The sequence below is a fragment of the Toxorhynchites rutilus genome, chromosome 3 (genome assembly GCF_029784135.1).
Source record: "Toxorhynchites rutilus septentrionalis strain SRP chromosome 3, ASM2978413v1, whole genome shotgun sequence".
NCBI lineage: Eukaryota > Metazoa > Arthropoda > Insecta > Diptera > Culicidae > Toxorhynchites > Toxorhynchites rutilus.
Genome location: NC_073746.1, coordinates 249,744,309 through 249,770,355, shown reverse-complemented (window position 1 = coordinate 249,770,355; position 26,047 = coordinate 249,744,309). Strand labels below are relative to the sequence as shown.

General features: G+C 37.7%; 1 protein-coding gene across 3 annotated transcripts in view; it reads right to left on the bottom strand.

Annotated features, from left to right (window-relative positions):
- Positions 1 to 26,047, bottom strand: part of LOC129780156 (putative leucine-rich repeat-containing protein DDB_G0290503) — a 306,359-nt gene that overhangs the window by 58,487 nt on the left and 221,825 nt on the right. For all 3 annotated transcript variants that reach the window (XR_008743845.1, XR_008743846.1, XM_055788138.1), the window contains 3 exons: positions 1,037 to 1,348; positions 539 to 964; positions 257 to 412 (listed from right to left, as the gene is read on the bottom strand). Coding sequence is in view for 1 of the 3 variants with exons in the window: in XM_055788138.1 (XP_055644113.1) it covers positions 257 to 412; positions 539 to 964; positions 1,037 to 1,348 (894 nt within the window). In the remaining 2 variants the exon portion in view is untranslated. The remainder of the gene's footprint in view (positions 1 to 256; positions 413 to 538; positions 965 to 1,036; positions 1,349 to 26,047) is intronic.

The window sequence follows — 26,047 nt, the reverse complement described above, 5'->3', positions numbered from 1 at the left end:
TTGTAAATAATTAATAAAATATTTCTAAAAACATACATCATAAATCAATCAGCAAACTCTACTCAAAATGCTATTTGTAATTATCCGAATAAATATATTCATTGAATACAAAAAGAATGATATTCGAGCATAACCTGTCACTATGTCGGAAGCTCAAACGAAACAGTATTCTTACGCATTGCATATCCACCCACTTTGCTCGAATAAATCTAAAACACAAACCTCTCTCCTTTCAGCCTATTCATAAACCACTTACCTTATCATGGCTTTCCTCGAGCTCAATAATTCGAAATTCGAGCAGTTCATTCTGTTCCCGCAGTTCATGAGTCTCGCGCAGCAAACCTTCCTCTCGCTGCTCCAAATACTCGATACGCTCAGTCAGCTTCGTTCTCTCGCGAGACACCTGCGTCGCCTAAAAACAAAACAAAACATTAATACACAAACTCCTCACGATAATCGCACACGCGCGCTGTTTCAACCCAAAGTGAAAGAGAGAGTAATACCATGGGGCGCGCGATTCGTTGCCGGAGATACTGACCTCCATTAACTCCCGCTCGAGTTCGTCGATCTGTTCTTTGGCTTTGCCGTAGTCCGCACTCAGTAGGTCGTACTTGGTCTGCATCCGGTCTAGCTCCATTTTGATCTCGACCAGTTGACTTTCGTCGCGCAGGGATTGCAAATGTTGTTGTTGCTGTTGGTGGGCGTGTGCTCGCAGGACTTCTGGCGAATTGGGACAGCAGGTCGGCTGTGGACTCAACGATGAAGGCGCTGACGATATGGCCGAATCAGCATCCGAAACCGCCGACAGCTGCCTCCTGGGGGCCATAGTCGTTCTGATAAAACTTGTCGGTTCAGTACCGTTGCTGGCCTGATCGACTTCACTGGCTATTGTTTGCGTCTGGGGGTCTAATCTATCAGGAGCATGCAAATCTATGTGAGCTTCCATTGTTCGTGATTCGTGTGGCTGCAATTATTGGAAAAATTTGATTGTTAAGAACATTTTTACGTATCAAAATAATCAAATCAAATAACTGACCTGTGACTTGCTGTCATCGCCGCCACACGTCGTCGTTTCTAAATCTAAGTTTACGGTGCTATTACTACTGCTATAACCGTTCGTTGTGGGGTTATTGGTGTTGCTGTTGCTGCTGTTAACAGTCGAACCGTTCGTTTCCACAAAAGGAGAGAACCTGTGGTTGTGCGTTAGATCTGTTTTTCCCGGGACTGCTACCGGATCAGCTGCAGCATCATTCTGTTCCAGCTCTTCGCAGACAGACTGGATGCTGCTGTGGCTTGCACTCTTGCTGACGTTTCCGCTACATGGTTCGGACTCACGCAGTTTTCGCATCTGCCAGTAGAGAATGCAAAGAGAGCATTCGATTAGTGATAAGTAAAAGAACGAAACATGCAATCAGGATTGCCATAATAAAATCTGTCATTTTCGTTTAGAGAAATAATTTTATCCTAGCTTTTTCTCATAAAATCTGTGTTAATATGTATCGGTATTAAATTTATTAGTCCAATTTTGAAGCATAAACTTAGCTTCAGTGTCTTTAATTGGTAAAGTTAGTATTGATTCGACGATGTTGAAGGTATCCAGGCAGAACCAACAATTATATACACTTTAGTAAAACCACCCTGCTTAATTGAGGAGAAATGGAAGCTACCCGGGCATGCCTGTCTACATTGCGCTGCGTAAATACCTTCATCGAAATATATTTCTGGTACAAACAAAAATCTAATGGCTGTATGAATTAAAAGGTAGTATTATAGGGCTACAATTTAAAAACCGGAGAACTATCAACGCTCGAAACAGTTACTATGAAGCTAATGCTTGAGACACGAACCAGTTCTGAAAGATTTGTTTCATTCTAATTGAATTAATCGGATATGTTTTTATTTAAATTTATATTTTTATTCGAACTTTCGTCTTACAACCATTCGACGATTCGGCAAATGGTCCTAAAAGCTATCTCTCGGCCAGTTCAGTAGCTTCTGTTTCTATAACAACACCGACGTAGATATATTGTGACTTTCCCAGATTCTGTTCCTGTTGCCTTTGATTTGATCTATTACTTTGGGCATATATTGCTCAAGAAAGTGAGATAAAGTGTTTTGGTTTCCCAAATGAATCTGATTGAATTTGGGTGCTTCAGTTCGTTTTCGTTCAACTTAACCCATTGAGACCCGTGTCGGTCCCTAGGGATTGACGTTGAGCTTTTCGTTAGGAAAACATTGATCACTGGGACTGACAGTTACAAAATGAGGAAATATTTCAAAAAATTGTTTGATTTCGGATGTTTTGCAATACGTTGCTTCTTTCTAGTCGAACTTATGAGACTATTGTTTATTTATACAATAAATATCTAACGCCTATCGGTCTACGCAAGTACATGTAAAATTGAAACCTCTATCTCTACTCTATTTTAACATATCAATTATTCGAAATTTTATAATTACATCGCGATAGATAGTAAGGGAGTGTCTAATTCGATTGGTACCAAAATATCATGAATCCATCATGAATTGCCAGAGCAAAAGTAATCACAATGGGACAATTTTCGAGATGCGATTTCTGTTTTTTTTTAATTTGTACTCCCTATATGTTCCCGAAAACGTTAACCTACGTCAAAACGAAAACAATTCTTGTATTTATTTATAGTATGGTTTTAATCTTTAAAATAATAAATTTAAAAAAAAATTACGACGGTACACCCAAACTAGCGTTGGCAGAAAAAATTCAATCTTTGGCAGAAATAATGCTTTTTCGTGTGCCGAAGAATCAAATGAGCAAATAATGAGCTTGGTATCATTGGAATGTTACTTTCTTAGGGTGAAGGTCGATGGAAACCACAAAGGGCTGCCTCTGCGATTTTTCATCCTGCCACCCCGCATTTATCGAGATGTCACCTCGTATTTATTTATTGAGATGTCAAGAAATACAAACGTCTCGTACCTGAAACTGTTAATCTGCACTGCAGCAAGCTATGAGTAACAGTTTCAGGAATGATTTTTGAATTTGTTGAGATGTGTGCCTCAAAAAATGCCAGATGGCATGGTTACAACCTCAGAGGCAGCCATTTCTAGTTTCCAACGACCTTGTCCTCAAGAAATAATTATTGAAAAACTAATTTTCTCTTTCTTATTTCATCTTTATTCAAGTAATTGTTGTTTGCATTTTCAAATAATGTAAACCATATCTCAATTCATGATAAACAACACTGTATTCGGGAAGCTTCTTGGAAGCTCATCTTGGAAGCATCCAAGCACATCTGCAGCGCAGCATTACGAATCTTTCTGAGGTGCAACATATCAGCTTTCTCGAAGTGTTAGTCCTCAGCCCGTTAGATTAAACGGGCCAGTACTTGAGCGACATGGTGGGTTCGGGTCAATGCTGGACCTGGAAGTACGATGTCCACCAAAATCGAATCTTTGTCTCCTTGTTTATCCAAGAAATGTTCGTCATCTCCTTCTTCCTCTATGCCGTCGCAGCCTTTGTCGTCCTTATTCAGTACCAGAGCGATAATTTTCGCGTCTGAGTATTCATCAACACAAAATTCTTCCTCGGAGTATTCCGTTGTTTCAACTGTGTCGATGTCCTTCTGGGAATTAAACAATATACGCAAAGGAACGGCGTCTTCGTGCAGCAGTTCCAACTATCCAGCCTATATTTTTCCAAGATCGTTGAATCACTGTTTCGGAGACCGTGTATTTGGCAAACTATACGGAATGCTTTAATGCGTGCTTATTTGTAATGTGTCTCCTGTTTCGCTCGCTCAAATTGATCTTATATTTTAATTTTGGGTGTATGAATATACTTTTCGAATTCATATTATCTGTGCTTTAGTAAGAAATGAATAAACAGTATTATTTATATGTTGTAACCAGAGATGCCAACCTTCCTGTTTTTTCAGGATTTCCCAGACTTTTGAGCACGCTTCCTGATATCCTGATGAATACTCAATTTATCCTGATTTTTCTGAAATGTTCCTGATTTTTCCTGATTTTTGTACTCTTATGAAATTATAACGAGATTAAATTTGAGGAACAACATTGCCTTATTGAGGAGAATGTGTATGTATATGTATCGCCAGAGTTATTAATGTAGGAATACGTCTCAGAGTGTAAAATTACTCAAGAGAAAAAATTTCTATCAACCGTCATTATAAAAAGATTCTATGTGTATGTTGAATGTAGGTATGTATGTATGAATATTTAAGCTGTGTGAAAGATGGCGAAAGATTGTGAAACATAACTATGGATAAAAATTAAATTATAATGCGTTGATTAAAAATGATGTTTTTGTTTTCCCAAAAATCGACATTAACTTTTCGGACAACCCAATATGAGCTATCCTGATTTATCCTGATTTTTATTTTCATTCTTCCTGATTTTTTCAAGTTATAGTTGGCAACCCTGGTTGTAACGCTAATAGATGACGCAGATGTTTGCATCTTTTCGCCTCAGATAGAGAAACCCAGGAAGCAGGACATCATGCTATATATCAGGGATGTCCAAACCGTAGACCGCGGTCTACCGGTCGCCCGCGTATGTATTCTTAGGTGCCCGCTAGCTGGTCTATGATAGTGTCACCTCCAGAATAAATTGTAAGAATAGATATATCTTCATTAATGTTTCCGTTTTAATATTTTTTCAGATTGTTAGTTATTTTATATTAACACATCCAGTTGTTCGACCATAACTTGTAATCAAACAAAAACATTGTCAAAAGTGGAGGCGATCTGGCGTAGTGGTAACATCCATGCCTCTCACGCTAACGGTCACGAGTTCAATTCTCACTCCCGACATTCTTCCAAAAATGGAAGTAAAAGTGACGAACCAGCCAAATGAGTTGAAAATCACTATAATACAGATAAAAAAAAAAAAAAAAACATTGTCACTAGGAACAATTTCTACAATTTATTCTCCAGACACATCATTTGCTAAATGACCGATTTTAAATGCTGGACACATCCGGCATAAGGTTTAATGAAGTATTGTTATTTTTATTTGAGAAATTAGATGAGTAATGTAAATTAATTGTGCGAATTTCCTTTAAGAAATGTAGTCATGAACAGAACAACATGAGAAACTAAAAATTTCTTAAATTACGTATTGGGCCCTATTATAGAGTCTAGTTGAACAGAATTTTGCTCGTAAGCTCTATTTTGGTGTTATAGATACAGTCGGGTGAAAGCTGTCGGCATAATTTTGCTTTGGAAAACATTTCGACAACATTTCGAAATATGCTTTTGGAGAACTCGATTCGATTAGATTCTATCGATTTATAAAATTAAATTAAATTAGCTTGGTTTGATAGTTATAGGGATCGAATTGACCGTTCGATTCAATTCACATAATGAGGGTCAATATTTCTGATAGATAGTTCTTATTAGTGATGAAACGGATAGTCGTTTGACCAGATACCGGCAAGCTTCGAGGCCGGATTTTTATTTGCAAATACGAAACTTGAAGAAACTGCATGTGAGCATGAAGCATTTAAAGATTTATATTTCAGGAAGTAATAAACGCATTTTTACATAAAAATGAGGAACTATGATTAAATTTTCCGTATAGAATGAATACTTCCTAATAGAGTATCAAGTTTTCAAACAAGTGTGAAAAACCTATTTTACGAAAAAGTACTACGAATTACCAGAACCGAATCCCATCATGAGACATATCGAACGACGCATAGACGCATAATTTGATCAACTTCACCTCGATGCTACATTTTGAAATTATCCGCTAAAAAATTTCCAAATTAACGCTTAAGGATTTTTTTGAACAAAACTTTCCATATCATTTTGTGATTTTAGCACCAGTACTAATTTTAAAAATAATTGGGTATAAATCTAACAGAGTAATTTGAAAATATACACATTTTTCTGAAAATAGTGATCAATTTGTCCCCGGTTTACGGTACGGTTAATTCGCAAGGCTCGCTACAGTTTATCTTTCAGTCCCTTGCAGTAGTGTTTACAGTGAAAGACTGTTCTCTGAACGTACAATGCAAAGCGTAATCAATCATTGTAAAAACATTATAATAAATGTAAGAGCGTTGATGAATTAATGTTATGAGTTAATATTTAATTTAAAAAAATATATTTAAAAAAAAGATTGTGTTAATGAGAAATCATTGAAATTTCAATTGAAATCAGGATATCCGTTTCATCTGTATTTCTTAAACCTCTTGGTAATTGAGGAATATAATAATCATCTTGGGTGTATTATTATGAAAAATAAATGCATGTTGCAAATGCAGATTGTATGTCATAAATGACAATTTTCTTGAAAAAAACACGACATTAATTGATTAGATTTTACAGAAAATAAAGTATAACTTATCAATTATTCAGTAACTAATAATTATTTTTATTTTATAAAATAATTTATCATTGAATATTCATTGATTATTGATTATGATTTTCATTTAATTAACCCTCCTATACTCGAGCATACGGTCTCACAGTCCGAGAATCAATAATTTTGTTTTGAGGAGGCTGAGTTTAATAATCATTGAAACTGGAAATATTTTATATCTTTTGTACTTCAAATAAATACCAATAACGCCTAAAAATACACAGTAGCAAAATTACAAAAAAGACACGCACGAATTATACGAGTCATGATTTTGCGCGTGAGTACAGGACGGTTGAAACTTTATTCTATCTTCTAGTACTAAATACATCTTCTAATGACTTTTTGATACAGTCAACGTTGGTAGACCGCAGCCTAACATTTGGACAATTAGTCGCCCGCAATGCCCAAAAGTTTGGCCACCTCTGCTATATATGAATGCCGAAAAAGAATGGCTTCCATGCAAACAGATTCAAAGGTTATTTGAATAAAATAAGCAAGGTGGGAAAAAATATTATTGACATCCAGTCACAACTTTTAATGGAACGTTATTTTTTAAAAATCTGTAAATCTGTATGAAACCCAAAAAAGCTGTGATAAGTATCGACAGATTCTTGGTTTCAAACAGTCATTAAAAATCTGTAGAAATTTCTTTCCTTTTCAATTTTTTTTTGGAAATGTTTTTTTTAGTGAACATTGATTGTAATCACCTGACAAATTTCATGAACATTGAATCCTATTCAAGGTCAAATGAGTGTAAGTTTGATCATTACAAAACAACCGTAATACTTAAATTAGGTGGCCTTAGAAGTAAAATATATCTAAGACATATATTTATAAACAATGTAAGCGTAAATATAGTTTATGAATCTATGGTTCAAGAAAATATACACTTATACAGAATATCTAAAAAAAATTTCAAAGATCGATTCCATGGTACCCATTTAATCAGTGAATCGATCTCTACGTCGTTTAGAGAATCGATTCGTCAAGACCGACCTTTTTCTGAAGATCGCCCAATGCTAGCTAACATGCATGATAATGTATCGTTCATAAGATTTTCCAAAAATACCAATACCAGATGATATTAGTGAAACTACTATTACAGTGACATCTCGATTATATCACTGTGTGTTTATATCATGTCTCGTTTATATCACTTTCGAATTTATCACTAAAAATGTAGTGGTACCGTAGCTCGAAGAAAATCACATATCAGTATAGAGAAACGACAATCAGAAATGGATGATGATACCGATGTTGAGGAAAATAAAGATGATGAAGAAATAAATTAATGGATACAGGAATCGACAGGCTATAGCATCTCTGAAATATGCGAACTGACAACGACAACAGAACGTAATCCACACAAAACGGCAGAAAAAATTGGAGTGATACAATCGAATGGATGGAAAAAAAACAACTTACATTCGGCTCATACAATGTCTTTGAGAAAAAAAATTTCTATAAGAAAATCACTGCAAAAATAGTTTTGTTTTACTTTTTTTATATTGAGTACTTTTACGCGTCCATGTGATAAATGTTTCCTATAAATGTTGCATGTTGTACGAAAAATAATGTTGAAATCATACACATTGGAAGGAAAAAAGATATTTCTTTTTGAAAAAATATATTTTCCGTATATATCACGTTTCCCATCATTCTTTATTTCACAACTATACTCATTCATTTTATAAGACATTCGATTTTACCTTCTAACGCTGAACACCAACTGATTAAGTTGAATTGTTGAAATACTCGTAAACATCGATATTCGTTATCAATTTCTCTGATTTGATTTTCCTGCTCCATCTCGTATTTGTGACGTTGTGAATGGTTGCCATGGTTTAATTCAATTTCTTCTTGTTCAAGTTGAATCCAAAAGTTAACGATAAATAAAGTTTGCTTTAGTCAGTTCTTAGTAGAAACAATATCTGTACAGGTATAACATAGTCGTCAACCTTAAGAACCAAACAACACAAATGTGTTAATAAATAATAAAAAAATAAATAATAATGTTCCGAATGTGCAGAGCTCAATATCGGGAAAGTACACAACATTTCCTGTTTAAAGTTTTTCATACTAGCCAAACTTATTTCGTTTCACTTTATCGATCCGGAGCATTTCACGAATTATTCCATCCCCCATCAATAAAACAATTTGTTGCTGATTATTGTATAACGATGGTCATTCACCCGATTTTCCCGACCTCGCCGCATCAGCCGCAGCTGCAGCCAGCAGAAGAACCTGAATGAAAGTGAAAATCGAATCAATCGCCAACGATCACTGCAATTATTTTGCCAGAGTCCAATCCACACAACGTGCCGATGAAGAAGCAACAGGTCCAATGTGAGATAATTCACCCGGCAGCGGCAGCAATTCGCGAAACCAATTGCACTTGCCTTGGTTTGCGATTCAGTGCCTTGCACAGTATCATCGTCATCGTCTTCATTTTGATCAGAAACATCCACACACTGCATCCATCCATTACGATGAGCGCGTTGATTACGGCGGCTGTGGCTGCGTCTGTTTCGAATCTTCCTCGTCGTGTTGTGTGATGCGTGTGAAAAAACGAGAGGCGTCGAGTGGGACGCAAGCAACATGTGGACATAAATTAAATCATTTAATTAGCGCACGGATTACATTGGCACGCGTATCCTCGCCGCGAGATAGTGGGACGAAACGAAAACCGAATGACTTCGGATCACGATGGATCACAACACCGAACTGTGGTGCATGAAATGGGATACTAGAGAAAATTTTACACTGTGTGAATCTTGACCTGGCGGTCAATTCCGCCATGCTGACGACGCTTCGAGTGTTCTCGTAATGGAGAGACTGAAGAAAGCAATCGCTAATCGCTAGATCACGTTCCAACAATTATGGTAATCGGTTCGGCGTGGCTGAATTTGAGTGGTCTGTGGCGATGCGAGAGTGAAGTTGTGATTGTCGAAAGCAGCATCCATAATCTCGTGGCGGAGCTGTCAAAACAAATTGGTATGATAGGTATTCTTGTGGCATATTGGGACACGCTGATGAGCTTGTTTTGGCATCACAAGTGCTTTCCCAACGATATTGATAGGACTGTACTAACATTTCCCCCTATGACATCACCGTGTTGGATTGTATGACGGTTTGTCTATTTTAGGTTGTGTAACATCGGTGAAAACTGTCTGGTTCGGGTCTAAATTTTTGACGTTGGACTGCGACTTTCAGTAAGGGGCTGTCCACATACCACGTGGACAACTTTAAGAGGGGTAGGGGTTACGGAAATGTCCACGCTTGCCCACGGTGAGGAGGAAGGGGTATAGACAATGTCCACGTGGACACATTGAATGAATATTTTGAAAAAAAAGGAAGTGGGTTATATCTATGGTATAACCGCAAGGGTGACGTAGGACTATCGTTGATTTAGAGATCATTTGTTTGAAGTTGAATCTGAATTCATTCTGAATGAATTAATATTTGGAGAACTTCGAAAACGAGAGCGTTACGTTGGAGCCACAAGGTTTTATGCATCCAATATTGGATACGGAAATATCCTACTGATGGGGAAGAATAATCTTCAGAAGCTATCCTGTTAATTGCGATTGATTGAAAAATCACAAAACCAAATGTATTTGGTCACAGTGTTTCATGGATAGAAAACATTAAAATAAACTCTTTCACATGAATGTAATTTTAAATTCCCAGAGGAACTGGCAGATTATTTTCAGTAACGATTAGATATTTCCACATTTTCCTCGATACTGGAAGCCCACCAGTGGTTAATGCTAACTCGATAACCATCTGTTAATAGCACTTGATTGAAACATATTTGGTCACAGTGTTACATGGATAGAAAACATTCAATTAAACTCTTTCACATGAATATATTTTGAAAATTCCCAGAGGAACTGGCAGATTATTTTCAGTAACGATTAGTTATTTCCACATTTTCCTCGATACTGGAAGCCCACCAGTGGTTAATGCCAACTCGATAACCACCTGTTAATAGCACATGATTGAAATATATTTGGTCACAGTGTTACATGGATAGAAAACATTCAATTAAACTCTTTCACATGAATATATTTTGAAAATTCCCAGAGGAACTGGCAGATTATTTTCCAGCAATGATTAGATCTTTCCGGAACTTTCCCGATGCTGAATGGCATCCTAACGGAAAGAGTTCTGCGCGTGTATGTGTCGATCCTTCGCCGTCCACCTCCTCCAGCACGTTAGGCAACGATGTTGTCTTGTCGATGTCCTCAAGAAAAAATGAATGTGTCTCACCACCAGAATATCGCTTAAGTATGCTTTTTGTGTGTGATTGAATCGAGAGAAGGTGTGGTTTACGATGGCAATTTGGAAGGCAAACTAGAGGGGAATGAACTCTCTGAGCTCGGAACTTTCGGCGACTGAGCAATAATCGATTGCGGGCGCATACAATATTGGATACGGAAATATCCTACTGATGGGGAAGAATAATCTTCTGAAGCTATCCTGTTAATTGCGATTGTTTGAAAAACCACAAAACCAAATGTATTTGGTCACAGTGTTACATGGATAGAAAACATTCAATTAAACTCTTTCACATGAATATATTTTGAAAATTCCCAAAGGAACTGGCAGATTATTTTCAGTAACGATTAGTTATTTCCACATTTTCCTCGATACTGGAAGCCCACCAGTGGTTAATGCCAACTCGATAACCACCTGTTAATAGCACTTGATTGAAACATATTTGGTCACAGTGTAACATGGATAGAAAACATTCAATTAAACTCTTTCACATGAATATATTTTGAAAATTCCCAGAGGAACTGGCAGATTATTTTCAGTAACGATTAGTTATTTCCACATTTTCCTCGATACTGGAAGCCCACCAGTGGTTAATGCCAACTCGATAACCACCTGTTAATAGCACATGATTGAAATATATTTGGTCACAGTGTTACATGGATAGAAAACATTCAATTAAACTCTTTCACATGAATATATTTTGAAAATTCCCAGAGGAACTGGCAGATTATTTTCCAGCAATGATTAGATCTTTCCGGAACTTTCCCGATGCTGAATGGCATCCTAACGGAAAGAGTTCTGCGCGTGTATGTGTCGATCCTTCGCCGTCCACCTCCTCCAGCACGTTAGGCAACGATGTTGTCTTGTCGATGTCCTCAAGAAAAAATGAATGTGTCTCACCACCAGAATATCGCTTAAGTATGCTTTTTGTGTGTGATTGAATCGAGAGAAGGTGTGGTTTACGATGGCAATTTGGAAGGCAAACTAGAGGGGAATGAACTCTCTGAGCTCGGAACTTTCGGCGACTGAGCAATAATCGATTGCGGGCGCATACAATATTGGATACGGAAATATCCTACTGATGGGGAAGAATAATCTTCTGAAGCTATCCTGTTAATTGCGATTGTTTGAAAAACCACAAAACCAAATGTATTTGGTCACAGTGTTACATGGATAGAAAACATTCAATTAAACTCTTTCACATGAATATATTTTGAAAATTCCCAAAGGAACTGGCAGATTATTTTCAGTAACGATTAGTTATTTCCACATTTTCCTCGATACTGGAAGCCCACCAGTGGTTAATGCCAACTCGATAACCACCTGTTAATAGCACTTGATTGAAACATATTTGGTCACAGTGTAACATGGATAGAAAACATTCAATTAAACTCTTTCACATGAATATATTTTGAAAATTCCCAAAGGAACTGGCAGATTATTTTCAGTAACGATTAGATATTTCCACATTTTCCTCGATACTGGAAGCCCACCAGTGGTTAATGCCAACTCGATAACCACCTGTTAATAGCCGCGCGTGTATGTGTGTGTAGCGATGTCTTCCCAGGGAACCGTTTGTGGCATCACTCTCCTCCTGATAGATTCCCTTCTGGCCTAGGGTGCACAAACAGGCTCTTGGTGACACCGTTCATCCGCGCCTTCATGATAAATAAAGAGCTTCACCGCAACAGCGACAACATGCTCGAATCGCTGTTCAATTAGAACTGAGTGGATTTCCGAGCGCCGCTCGCTTATATACCGATTGGTGATTTCAATAGCCTGTTTTGAAAGCAATTTTAAGACTATTGAAACAAGTTTTTGGATCAAAAAGTAACAAGTATATAACGCGTAGACATTTTATCTTTCGAATGAAGTGTTTATCATACCATTTCGTTCAGTTGTTTAGGAGCTATTAACGCTCAAAATCTCGGTCTCCGGCGTAACGCTTTCGTTTTCGAAACTTTGATTTTACACCCCGGTATAGAAATGAAAGACGTAGCCCTACGTCAAAACTGTTCACATCTGTGTTCAATAATATATGGAAATTTCTGCATTCTGCATTTTCAATAAATTCATTCGTATTTATCTCAAACCATGGTTCAAAAGTCTGGACTTGAGTCGGGACTTTATTCGCACCTTCTCTCGACTCATGTCCAATCACTGTTCGTTAGACGCGCTACTCTTTCGTTTTAATCTTGCCGATGGCAATATCTGTGCTTGTGGCCAAGGTTACCACGACATCGAACACGTTGTTTGGTCGTGCGAGGAGTATCTTGTTGCCAGATCGAATTTAGAAAACTCTCTTCGGGCTAGAAGAAGGCAGCCCAATGTGCCGGTGAGAGATGTGTTGGCTCGGTTAGACCTTGATTACATGTCCCAAATATATGTCTTCCTAAAAGCTATCGATCTTCGTGTGTGATTGTCCTTATATCCTTATATTCTCCTTTTCCTTTTCCTTCACGAGAAATCAAATCCCTTCTTACTAACGATAGAATAAGGTGAAATGTAAATACATATTAGATATAAGATAGGCTTAAGAATTGAGTATGATGAATGTGAGTGCGAATGTGAGTGTGAACATTGTCAACATATCCTTATATCCCATCCTTTTCCTGAAAAAAATTGTCACCCTTCTAAACTCAAGCAAACCGCGAGTAATCGGTTCTCTACTTCATTAACATTAGAATTAATGAAAAATGTTTATATATACTTGTAACTATACAGATAGGAGTTTGGCTCCATTAAACTTATGTAACTGAGCCTGGAAAAATAAACGATTTAATAAAAAAAAATCGTATTTATCGACAAAAAGGAATGAGCTGTCTGATAGTGCTGAACATCTATATTGTTCATATAGTTGAACTTCTTTGCTGAAATGTGTATTCTGAGAATGTATTTTGGAGTGTATCTTTGAGGCAAGCGGAATGAATCATAATCAGCTATCCCCAAACCTTGTCTTCACCCGGAGAAAGTAATCTTTGTATCTGGTGAGATTCGAACGGAATTCTGCATTATGTATTAGAAATTCCAGCAAATTCAAGTACGCAACTAAACGAACCAAAATCAACGATTCATAATTAGTCAATATAATAGATAAGCTGTTGCACCAGAATTATGACAAATCCCATGTTTCTTTGACAGCCCGAAAAAAATTCTTGGAGTTTGACTGGGATGTGGTACTCGGTGGAGTACCTATTTGGGCCGTACTCACTAGATATTGCATCTTCAAATGCCGTTGGAAAAAAGGGCAAGAATTTCGACTCATGGGATGGCATAAAAAGTATCCTGCACAGCTTTTTGACGAGAAAACAAAAGGTCTGTGGATGTGTGGTGCACATACAGTTCCTTTCAAGAAATTAGAACCACTCAAGTTTTTGAATTTTTCAGCGATCAGGAAAAGCTCGGTTGAAACGAAGTATAAATAGTGGGAAACATAAACTATCTTCGTTAATTTGATAAAGGAGTGATAATGGTAAATGGGGAGTAGCATCTGATTCAAAAGTTATGAAACACCGATATTTTGTTGTTTTTTTTTTGAAGGATTACAAAACAATACACAAAGTTTACAAGTTACAAGTTACAAAGTTTGTTTTATAAACGAAAATAGTCATTGTATACAATTTTATCATTTGGACCGATATCATTCGCATCTCTAAAGGCAAGAAAAAATGAGTGGTTCTATAGTTATGAAACGAAGGGTTGAATCGAATAAGTGTGTATCCTAAAAAATATGCTTTTGTTTTTCCCCTAAGAATTGGCAAAAATATTTCGAATAACCCTACATATCCCAAAACACACGAAGTTGTACAGAAAGAATATTGGTAGATTTTTGTAGTGTAAATTGATGATTTTTTTAGAAAAGTTAAGTGAACAGCATCAACTATTAGGGACAAATTATTTTGAGCGTTTATAAGATTGTTTATTTGAATTTAATTGTCTATTCAGGCGCGAAATATTAAAAAAAAAACCGCCAGTGTTTCATAACTATAGAACCAGATGTAAAAGTCCAGAGTAGAACGAAGTATTTCGGAATCATGTTTTTGTTTTTGTGTCAAAACCACCGCGATTATTGGGTAATTGTGCACCAGTCAACGAAATCCGGACAGTCTTCAGGGACTAGGGACTCCCCAGATCAAAACCCATTTGAGAATTTGTGATGAACATTCTTATGAAGAGTAGATGTATCTAAAAAGCAGTATCATTATTCGAACGGACATTGAACTAAAATGAGTTACGGATTAGAAACCGGTTGTAATTAATGCAAAATCGATTAAAATTTTGGAAAGGAGTGATAGTTTTTCATCTGGTTCTTTATTTATGAATCACCGGCATTTTGTGTTTTTTTTTTTATTTTTAGCGCCTGAACAAAACAAGAAAGTTTAAATGGCCTGTCTTACAAATGTTATTATATCCTACACTTATGCTCCATTTCAGTCGGAAGCTTAAAGAACATTCCGGCTTAAAAACTGAAACAGCCCAAGCAGCTTACGTTGATTTATGACAGAAAATGTCCGAGACTAAATTCATTACTGATGTTTCTAACTGAAAAGTGATACAAATAACTTCACGGGCAATGTTAGGCAATAAACCAAAAATTGATTACAAACCGCTATTACCAATGAAGCTAACATTTTTATCAAGTAAAGACAGATAATAGAAAATAAAAACTAATTAAAATTCGGGGAAAAAATTGTGTTGCATATAAATTCTATTTTAGTTTCCACGTGGACAACAGAGGGAGGGGTATAGAAAATGTCCACGCTTGTCCACGGAGGGGGAGGGGGTGTCTAAAATCACGCTTTTTCTGTCCACGTGGTATGTGGACAGCCCCTAAGGATGTCAAATCGAAGAACAGGTCACGTTTTTATGGAATAATGTAAACGTTAATAACGCTGCAAACGAATTTTGATATCCGTCCATCTTATCAAAAATCCAGTCCATCCTAGTCCAGTGGTGGCCAAACTTTTGGGCATTACGGGCGACTAATTGTTCAAATGTTAAGCTGCGGGCTACCAACGTTGACTGTATCTAAATGTCATTAGAAAATGATTTTACTAGAAAAAGTTTAAACTATGATTGGGCGATCATGCATCGATATTCAGTAGATCGATCTTTTCCTCTCCGATTTCCGATTTTTTGGATCGATCCTTTATACTGCAATAAATTGCGAAAATCGATCTTTTCTTTTCGATTTTTTCGATGTTTATGATCGTAGAAATCTTTTTGAAAATTTGTTTTTTAACGAACATTGATTTAGACCGTTCGAGTTTGAGGATAGCGCTTCTATAGAGATCACCTTTTAACAAACGATTTCGTCTTTCGGGAATATATTGGGGATATAAATTGAAAAAAATCTAGATATTTTCACTGAATGCATCTTTCGATGGATTTAGGAAATGGTTTGAAGTGCCCCTTTTTGCTGAAACTTTTTTAAATATACTCAAACTCATCCACATTTTTGGCATATTGTAACAAAATTTGCTCCGCATTCTAACGACTAATCTAATCAAAAACCACCTTACAAGCAGCAGTTTGTAAGCATTTTTGTAAGTTTGATCATTACAAAACAAGTGGATACAAGTCATATTTACACCACCCCATCCACTCGGTTGACAGTGAAAATTGATAACTTTATTCTTTCAACTTTCTATTTCCATTTCACCTGTCTCTATTTTTTCTTTCCTATTATTTTCTGATTTATCCTATTTGTGGCGTCACATTATACCATGTATGTTCTACTTGCGGTGAGTGGAAGAAGGAAGAAGGAAGAAGGAAGACAATATTGTTCAATTAGCAATTCTTCCGTCCACATTTGCCATATATGACTGAATTTGACCATCAAGTCATGACTTACGTGAGGAACTACGAACATTTAGATTTATATATATATATATATATATATATATATATATATATATATATATATATATATATATATATATATATATATATATATATATATATATATATATATATATATATATATATATATATATATATGTGTATAACACGCTTTTAATACCTTCTGAAAATTAATAACATTATCGTATCGAATATGTATTTTATATGATATCATTTTAAATTCATTCATTTTTATTCGATTGGCGTATGCAATCACAATTAGTAAAGCTCAAGATCAATCTTTGAAGTTGTGTAGTTTATATTCAGATGCGGATTGTTTCTCAACTGGTCAACTGTACTTTACGTGTTTTAAAATCAGATAGCCTTTATAACTTCGCTGAGAATGGGAAAACAAAAAAATATATATTATATGCACACAAATATTTCAAAATTAAACGAAACATGTGCCTTGTTATGCTACTCATTTCTCTACGGTACAACAGCAATGGGCCACAGTATAGCTGATACAGCAGGGTACAGCAAGTAAAATTTGAAATAAAATTAACGCAAATGGAATTTACATGGAATTTAGGCGCAATTCACTCAATTATTTTAATTAAAAATATAAAAATGTCCACGTGGACAAAGGGGGGTAGGGGTATGAAAATGTCCACGCTTGTCCACGGAGGGGGAGGGGGAAGTCTAAAATAGTGCTTTTTCTGTCCACGTGGTATGTGGACAGCCCCTAAGGTGCTGATGGGCGCAAACGTTCGCAATAACTGAGGGTAGAGGGTTAAGAAAAGCTGACAAAACGGTTAAAAAATACTTTTATGAAATGTGTATTTTCATGAGGAAACTCTTTGAAATAAGTGTCGTTTTTTTCGAAGCTGATCACGTACCAACACATATGATGTACTTGTAGTAAATTTTAGTTCTTGGACGATATAGGTCAAAATTCAACAGATATTTTCTTATTGCATCAACAAACCACCAGAACTACAATCAAGACCCAACCTGCCGCAACACCGTTTCATTAGTGTCTTCCTCAGACCATCATCATATATCAACAAATAATGAGAGTAGCTGAAAAATGGTTCAGCAACAATCTGGCTATTCATTGCCGCTGGTGTTATTTTTTTAGATCTGAAGATGCTGCCAACAACCATTTGTTTGCAGCGTGAACAGACCCTTCACTGCGATTAACACCCATAATGATGGCTATCGGAAATCGGTAACAAAGGTACCGAGCATTGAGCCGTGCTGTATGGATCAATCCGACACCGCACGGCCCTGGCTAATGACCCTAGCAAAAACAACACTTGGCGATCGAGAGAATAGACACAAAACATGCATACGCGAGAAGACGGATCTTTGGATCACTTTCACCCCGTATGCCTTGACTTATGTGCATCGGATTTAGTAGTCTAGGCAGGTACGGACGGAACAATGAGGATGATGCCCACGAGACGGTAGTGTTTACTACTTGGGGATTCCGACTACGCGACGGATCATTTGCATTTTTGCCTTTCGCTTTCATGATTTTCGACGCGATTGGAAAGGTCCGAACGATTGCGACTGGTGTTTAAAAAACCTTAACAGGTTATTACCGGCAATTACAGCACTGCTCTTGCATGCCACCTCGGACAAGTGACACGAAACATGTGCGTTAATCAGTCCGATGCCGCCGACAAGTACCGATATTTCCGCTTATTATAATGCAATATACATAAAGTCATTCATGTAGAGGTGCGAATAGTTGAACATTAATATCGTTTTCGCGTGTGAATCGACACCCATAACTGTGGATGCACACGGTGATGATTTGGTTAATCAAGTTGATTCGAAGAACGGTAGTTTGAGCGTTCTTTTCAACCAAAATAACAGTTGTTTGGGTTTATTGTCGTTACGTAAGAGCAAAAACAACGCTCTTCACATCTTGTCTCACTGTGGGCTAATGAACGGTATCGCCTCCGGAGAATCGTCGAAAAACCCCTAGAAGAACGGGGCAACCGGCAAAAATTGGCCCAACCGGACTTTCACTTGACTGCGAACGGAGCAAAACTGAACCAAAACAAAAAGCATTTCCTTCTTTCCTACGTCTCCTTTCCTGCCTTTCTTCCAGACACTTGCGACAGTAGCGGGCAAAATTGAATTTTCCTTCCAGCGCACGTTGCACGGGTTACATGTCGATCAGAGCCGGGAAATGAGAGCAACATAACGTGCCGGTATTGATTGCGGAAGGGACCGGTGGAACGTAGCAGCGGATCAAAACCGTCAAGTACCGTCGAGCCGCTTCATTCTCGTGGGGCAATCAACTTGTTGGCGATTGCTGGCGCAATACGCGGACGTGATATCTGCTTCTTGGGAATGGGTTTTCATTTGGATTCCTGTCGGGACAGTTTTTAAATTTGCATTATAAGGTAGTGAATCTTACCAACATTCTGAGTTAATATCCTGTAACAGATATCCACTCTCAGCATGGTCTTGAGATATGTGATAAAATGAATTGAACGACGAGGAGCTATGATTAACATAAATCCGTGTATTGACTCTTGCAAAGCCTCTCTCTGATGTTTCTAGTAATTAACCTCATGCAAAACGAACTAAAGATCCTTGCAAAACCTTGCATTCTAAAGCAAAATATTTTTTCCAACGAACAATCCAGTCATCGAAACACTTTTAATGTATGTATTCAGGAACTACCTTTAGTTCACGCAGCGAATTCGTTTTCATTCCGAAACGGGTCCCACGAAGCGTTAATTAGAGTTTCAGAAATAGGAAAAAGCCACACGGGACCATATCTGAAGAGTACGGTGCTTGTTTTCGTGTACGATACAAAACAATCTAGCTCCCCTGTAATATATGTCAAACCACGTTGAACTCAAATAATCGATACATGCACCCAGAAAATGGGTTACTAAAAAAAGCTACCAAATCATTGGTAATGTAAACATTAGTAAAATGTACATTGTTAATTCGAGAAGCTCGAGAGCGGAGGCTCTGGTCGGATGGTGCACCGTTTCACTGGGTAAAACATACCAATAGACGCTTGAGTTTGCAAAATTCATAGCGGAAACACTTTTGGGAAAAACTTTGCTTGATTACACAAAGAAGAAGCACGATGCGACAAGAATAAAGCATAAAAACACACGAGGTTCTTTTTTCACGTTTGACAAAAATTTCAACTCTTCACTGAATAAGCGTTTTATAGAAAGAAAAAGATCTATACAATGTATTGAGTGAGAAACTATAGTTAGAAGAAATATCAAAGTGAAAGGATGTTGAAATCTATAGTGGACTGAAAGCTTGGAGCTTGGAATTTAAATTAAAATAAGTTGAGAGTTGAATTTATTGGTGAAATGAAACATGTATACTGCAATTTATAATTTTAGGAGCTAGAAAAGTTGAATTTATCGTAATAGAAAATTGTTTGGTTTACGGGTTATAAGACCAAAAAATGTAATCGCAATTTATAATCGTAATTTATTTATTCATCGAAAATAAAACTATTTACAGTTTTGAGCTGTTACGAACAAAAACGCTGCAAAAATATATACCGGAAATCCGAACATTTCTCGAAAAAAATTTGTGGACATCGAAGGATTAGAAAAATGGGTTAAGCAAGCAAAAACGTCGACCAAAAGAAGAAGAAAGGGAAAACTCCAATGTTGTCTCAGGCGTGTACAACATCAGCGTGCGTAGGTTGTTCTCAACCTGAATCAGCAGAAGATATGGTGCGGTGCGACAGCTGTGATGCATGGTGACATTACACTTGTGCCAAGGTTGATGCATCGATAAAAGATAAAACGTGGAGATGCATAAAATGTGAAGATAAATGTAACAGATCCAAGAAGGAGGTGATCTGGCGTAGTGGTAACATCCATACCTCTCACGCAGAGATCACGAGTTCAATCCTCACTCCCGACATTCTTCCAAAAATGGAAGTAAAAGTGACGAACCAGCCGAAATGTGTTGAAAGTCACTGTAATAAAGAAAAAAAAAAAAAAAAAAAACAGATCCAAGAGTGGTAAATCGGATACATCCAGCGCGCGAAAAGTGAGAGTACAGTTGGAATTGCAACGGTTAGAGGAGGAAAAAGCTCTTGCAAATAGAATGCATCGAGAGAAAGAAGAACAAGACGTTGGATGATGAGTCGTTTCTGACATTCATTGTTGAGGCGGAGTCCATAATAAATTCCCGTCCGCTCACATATGTCCCTCTGCACAACGAAGATCAGTAATCGATCACGCCAAACCACTTCCTTATGCAGAGCTCCAAAGGTGTTGTTCAACCAATGCAAGAAACGTTTGACATGAGAACAAACTTGTTGGCTAACTGGAAAATAATACAACACCTGTTGGATCAATTCTGGAGCAGATGGATCAGGGAGTATTTACCAACAATAACCCGTCGTACTAAATGGTTCGCAGACACTTAATCGCTTGACACTAAATTAAATGATCTAGTAATGATCGTGGATGAAAGTAAGCGGAATAGCTGGATACGAGGAAAAGTAGTAAAAACACTTGCAGGTCGTGATGGAAGGATACGTCAAGCAACACTGAAAGGTATGATGCGAAGACCAGTTTAAAATCTTGCGGTATTGGACTGTGGTAAAGCCGATTAAATTATTCATTACGGGTCGGGGAATGCTAGCCTGTCATGCACCGAATCCCCTTATCGGAGTTTTACTACGCGATATCGGTAGCTTTGACGATTGTCATTACTGTAATTATTAATGTAGGGTAGTTTTTCGAGGCAATCAACATTTTTAATCAAGTTTCCTTTGAAAATTCGAAGGTCACGAAGGTGTTAAACCAACGTTGGACTTGTGTAACATGTCTGTGCTGACAATGCACAATGGTCCAGGAGATGCATTTAAGTGGAAATTAGCATTTAGAGCTCGACAGTTATTCTCTAGACAGAAACTGTCTTCGACAAAGTTGTTACATATGATAGACCGCTCATTTTCATGTTTCCAAAATAGGGTGACCAACATTTTCGATGAAATAAAAAATCTAACTTTCTTATCTCTATAGATAGAGGTAAACCCCCAGTCATTTAAAACAACTTTGTACAACAAAGTTTTTTTCTATCGCTTGAAATAACCGATTCATCATTTGCGGTGCAGAACTTGTCAATACTTCAACTTCACTAAAAGTTATTGATATTTCTTCCCAAAAAATACGCTCTCTTCAATTGCTTGCCTCCTGGATCATTGTGCAATGGTTGTTGTCCCTTTTCGTATGTCTGTCCATCCTCGAGATATCAGATATTTATTCCGTAGAAATTCTAAGTGGACAATACTTTAGGTTGCACTAAAGAAGCAGAATGACGACCGTGTTTTGCATGCTCTGAATATCTACAAATCTTGTTGAGGCCTCAACGTTGATAGCTCAGGAACTCAGGAATTTGACACTTTGCGAGACCAAACCATTTGGATGAGGCTTGTTTGGAGAATGGAAAAACTTTTTTTTGGAAAACTTTCAAACACGGGATTTTCTATCGCGATCTTTCAAACTTACAGGTTGTAATTTGAATAAGAAACACTTGTGGAAACAATACAAACAACTTGTCAAATCTCACGATGTTGCTCGGTAAACGTGAAACATTGTTAGGAATCGATTCGTATGCATTTATTTGTTCGTAATTTCAGGAGTGAAAATTGAACTCGTAATCTTTAGTGTGAAAGTAATGGATATTTACCGCTACGCTAGATCGTATCCAGTTTCGAGAATGCCCAATCGAATCAATTTTAAAACACAGAAAATTCAACACATAAACGTGTAGTATATTTTAGAAATTCATTAGGAATGTCTTCATATGCAATCCAATTTCTTTATTCTCCTACCTTCGAGAATGGGAAACATGATGTCAAACCAATCATGTAACTGAATAACTGAAAACACACGCGCTAAACAACGACGCGATTACAAAATTCACCTAATCAATGATCATGAATAACAGGAGTCCTGAATGGTGGCCAACAATTCGAATAAGGCGTCACGTACTTTGAACGTTGACCAAAAATCCATACCTGGGGCGGTTTCGTACGATAAACTAGACCAAATCAACCTTGCGGAAACTTCAAACTTCTAACCGCCTACGAACGGGGAAAGCGAAAGCATTTGTACGCGATTCCACCGCCAGATCCAGTTCCCAGGCCACGAGAGATGCATACACACACAAACGCGCGCGATCGAAGGAGCGGTAGTTAACCAGATGCAGTATGTAATCAGCAGCATTTGTGGTGTCGAATTATATAAAACATTTCGCGGTGACCATAATACCAACGGCAGCTCGCACTGTTCCATAATAGCCACATCGTCCTACGCACGCATGTTTGATACAGAATTATAGCCGCGGAAACGTGAATCCGTCGTGGCATCATGGCCAGCGGTAGCTGTTCGATGCCAGGGCTGTAGTGCACATGTCCGAGCTTCCAGAAGATTTTAGTTCCTCGACGCAAACATTGGAACGCTTCATCCCTGGTTTCGACAGCGGACTAGTTTCGTGACACGAGAGGAAAGAAATGTAGAAATGAATCTCCCACATCCATCTCCCTTCGTTTGCATTGTGGCTTCCTATGACAACACATGAGTAACGTGCATAATCGTTAGACTTACATTTAGCGTCATTCTCTTTCATTGATGTTGCGTAGCTATAAGTTCAATGTCTCTTTCCATCGCGCTGAAACCGAGCGCTTATGGGCTGTTTCATAAATCCGATCCAGATTGTACGTACCTTCCTTCCCGGGGGTGCAAAGAGAGAACCAAAAGGGGTCGCTGCGGTCGAATGAATTATGATTACCATACACATTATGCCCCGAACTAGTTTCTTATGCGCGCTTTGGTTCCCACTTAACAGCAGCACATATGATCGAATCACCTCGGAAATGTAAGGTGCTGCCCAAGTGTTTCACGTAATCTGCGCACTCAGCGTTTTGAAGCCGGTGCGTTGGGATCCAGCGCCCACTTCCGCCCATCGTGATAACTCGAACTGCCCTCAGCTCAGAGGAAATCGGTTTCGAGTGGTGGCGCTTTGAGGAAAACTTGGCGGCGATCAATTCTCGGCCGGCAATTGCAACTTCAATAAAGTTGCCTCGAATGTGTTGAAAGTCTCAAATCGTTGTACCTAATCTACCGACTAATGCTTTCGGCGGCACTCGCTTGCCTCATTCACACTTGAAACACGTTCCGTCTTATCCGTGGCCCCCATTGGCCACGCAAAACGTGTTATTATGGTTCGATTTTGCTATGTTTTTTCTTGTACAAAGTTACATAGTGGAAAATTTGCTCATTGTTGGATGCGCTACATCTTCTGCGCATTTTTCTTTGGCAAGGAACGAATTGAGCTCATTTTATAACGAAAATGTAATTTTTTCTTGAAAATTCAAATCAGTTCATGCTGTTTTCTGTGCGTTTTGTGTTTTTTAACATGCACGGTGAACAAGTAACGAGTGAAATTTCTCTTGAATTGAGTTTGAAATCGATTTTCCATCTGTTCAAGATATATCGTTGTCAATGAGGAACGTCAATGAGCCTCATCGAAAGGATTACATTGTGTAATTCTTCGAGCGTTTTTTTAGAAACAGAAAGTAACAGTAATCGACGTGAAATTTTCTACGGAGAAACAGTTTCTGGTATTTAGTAAGTAATTATTACATATATTCGGTAAAAAGTTTTCATTACTTCATGCTACTGACGGCATTTACTAGTATTTCTCATTGTCCGATAAATTTGGAACAAATAAATTGGTGTTATACTCAATGATGCTTGTATCATTCTCAATTTTGAATGTTTTTTAAGATTCAAAATATCAGAGCCGAACCGCGTCACATTAAACAAGATTGCTGATTTTTTTTTGTATTGAAATGTATCCAGAATGTGAGATTGTTTTCGTTGTATTCCACTTTTCTTCAGAGGACAAACACAAAGCGAACAAAATTCACTTTAATTAATAAATATCAGTCTTCAGACAACATACGCTGCGCTGCACTTGAGTTTGATTTTCATTAGCGCGGGTTCAAAATAAACACGTATTCTCTCTTGGTACGAAGTGAACCAAATTCATAAGAACGAGAGCGCAGAATGAACACTGCGCAAAATTCAGACATAAACATCGCTTCTCACTTGTATGATGGGCGCCTCATTTTATATACACACACACACGAAACTCCAGCGTCCGTTTTGTTTTTGTCTTTTGTCAAAACATAAAAACTACAGCGCGGCTCCATACCAACCGTATGTCCGACTGTCGGACATTGTCCCGTAGATGGGCAGCTTCGCGCTCGAAACCGGTCGACACTTAAGGTAATGTTTAAACCGTTTAATAGTAAAAACAATAAGTGTTTGTCTTGTCTCGCGTCGCATCTTAGTGAATGTCGTGAAGTTTTTACGTTGCACAACAAATCGAAATAAACAGCGTACGCGCTTGTGCGAAGAAAAATAGTTATACGGTGTAAAACACGGCACAAAACACGGTTTTATTTCAACTATTGCTGTTATTTTCATTATTGGCGGGAGCGAACGATGGAAAAAATCAGTTGCATTGAGAGTTGAAAAGCTTGAGATGGCCCACCGGATCCGGTGGAATAATATTCAAACTCGTAATCTCACTAAAATCGCAGTTACATGTCTCGATGATATCCGCTAGCTCCTCCGGAAAATGAAATTGCACGGAACGCCATCACCTAAGGTTGTGCGAACAATAACAATATTTGTCAAACTAATCGATGCTTATAAACATTCATAATTGGAAATGCATGAATAAATCGAAAAATATACCGTTTTCAGAAGTAAACTGCGAAGGTCAGCTGTGTTAGTTATTCAGCAAAAAAAAGTTCGTGAGGGCGAATGTTCCAATTTTCGAACACTTCATTTCCTACTTATTTTATTCCTCTAAGAGGTTTAATCGATCGGCTTTTGTCCTATATCACAATGTATGTTCTTAAACAAAGTAATAGGGGAAATGGAGGGAATTTGGACCACCTAAGCAAATCGCCTAATATTTCCAAACCAATACGGTCTGAATAAAAAATGTCACATTGTACACTGAGCTACACTTGTTTTCTCTCAATCAATAATGTTCAATCACTCTATCAAGCTTCAGATTACCAAATATATCATAAAATAATAGAGATGATTTTTGGGCATTAAAATTTGATACGGGGTGATTTGAACCATCTGTGGGGTGATTTGGACCAGTATGTGTTTCACCGAAAAAAACATACTTATGTTTATGTAATGCATTTTGAGATAATGTTACACTCAGTAACAGTGTTTTGGAATCCAGGTGTCTTGGCCAGATTCCAGTCCAGAAAAATTGTATTGAGACCATTTCGAATTCTGCATGAATCTTTTCACTGTTGCTCGAGCATTTTCAAACACTTTCGATGCTTGGAAAAAAAACCGTCCTCGATGGCCTGTGTTGCTCTTTCAGGCTCCTCCTTCTTCCAACGTTGTATGTCCAACCTTTTTTTTGTAATTCCGCGACATCTCGAATCAATTAGACCAAAGAAAAGCTTCAAACCTGTAGGACCAATTCAGCCCACAGAAACATG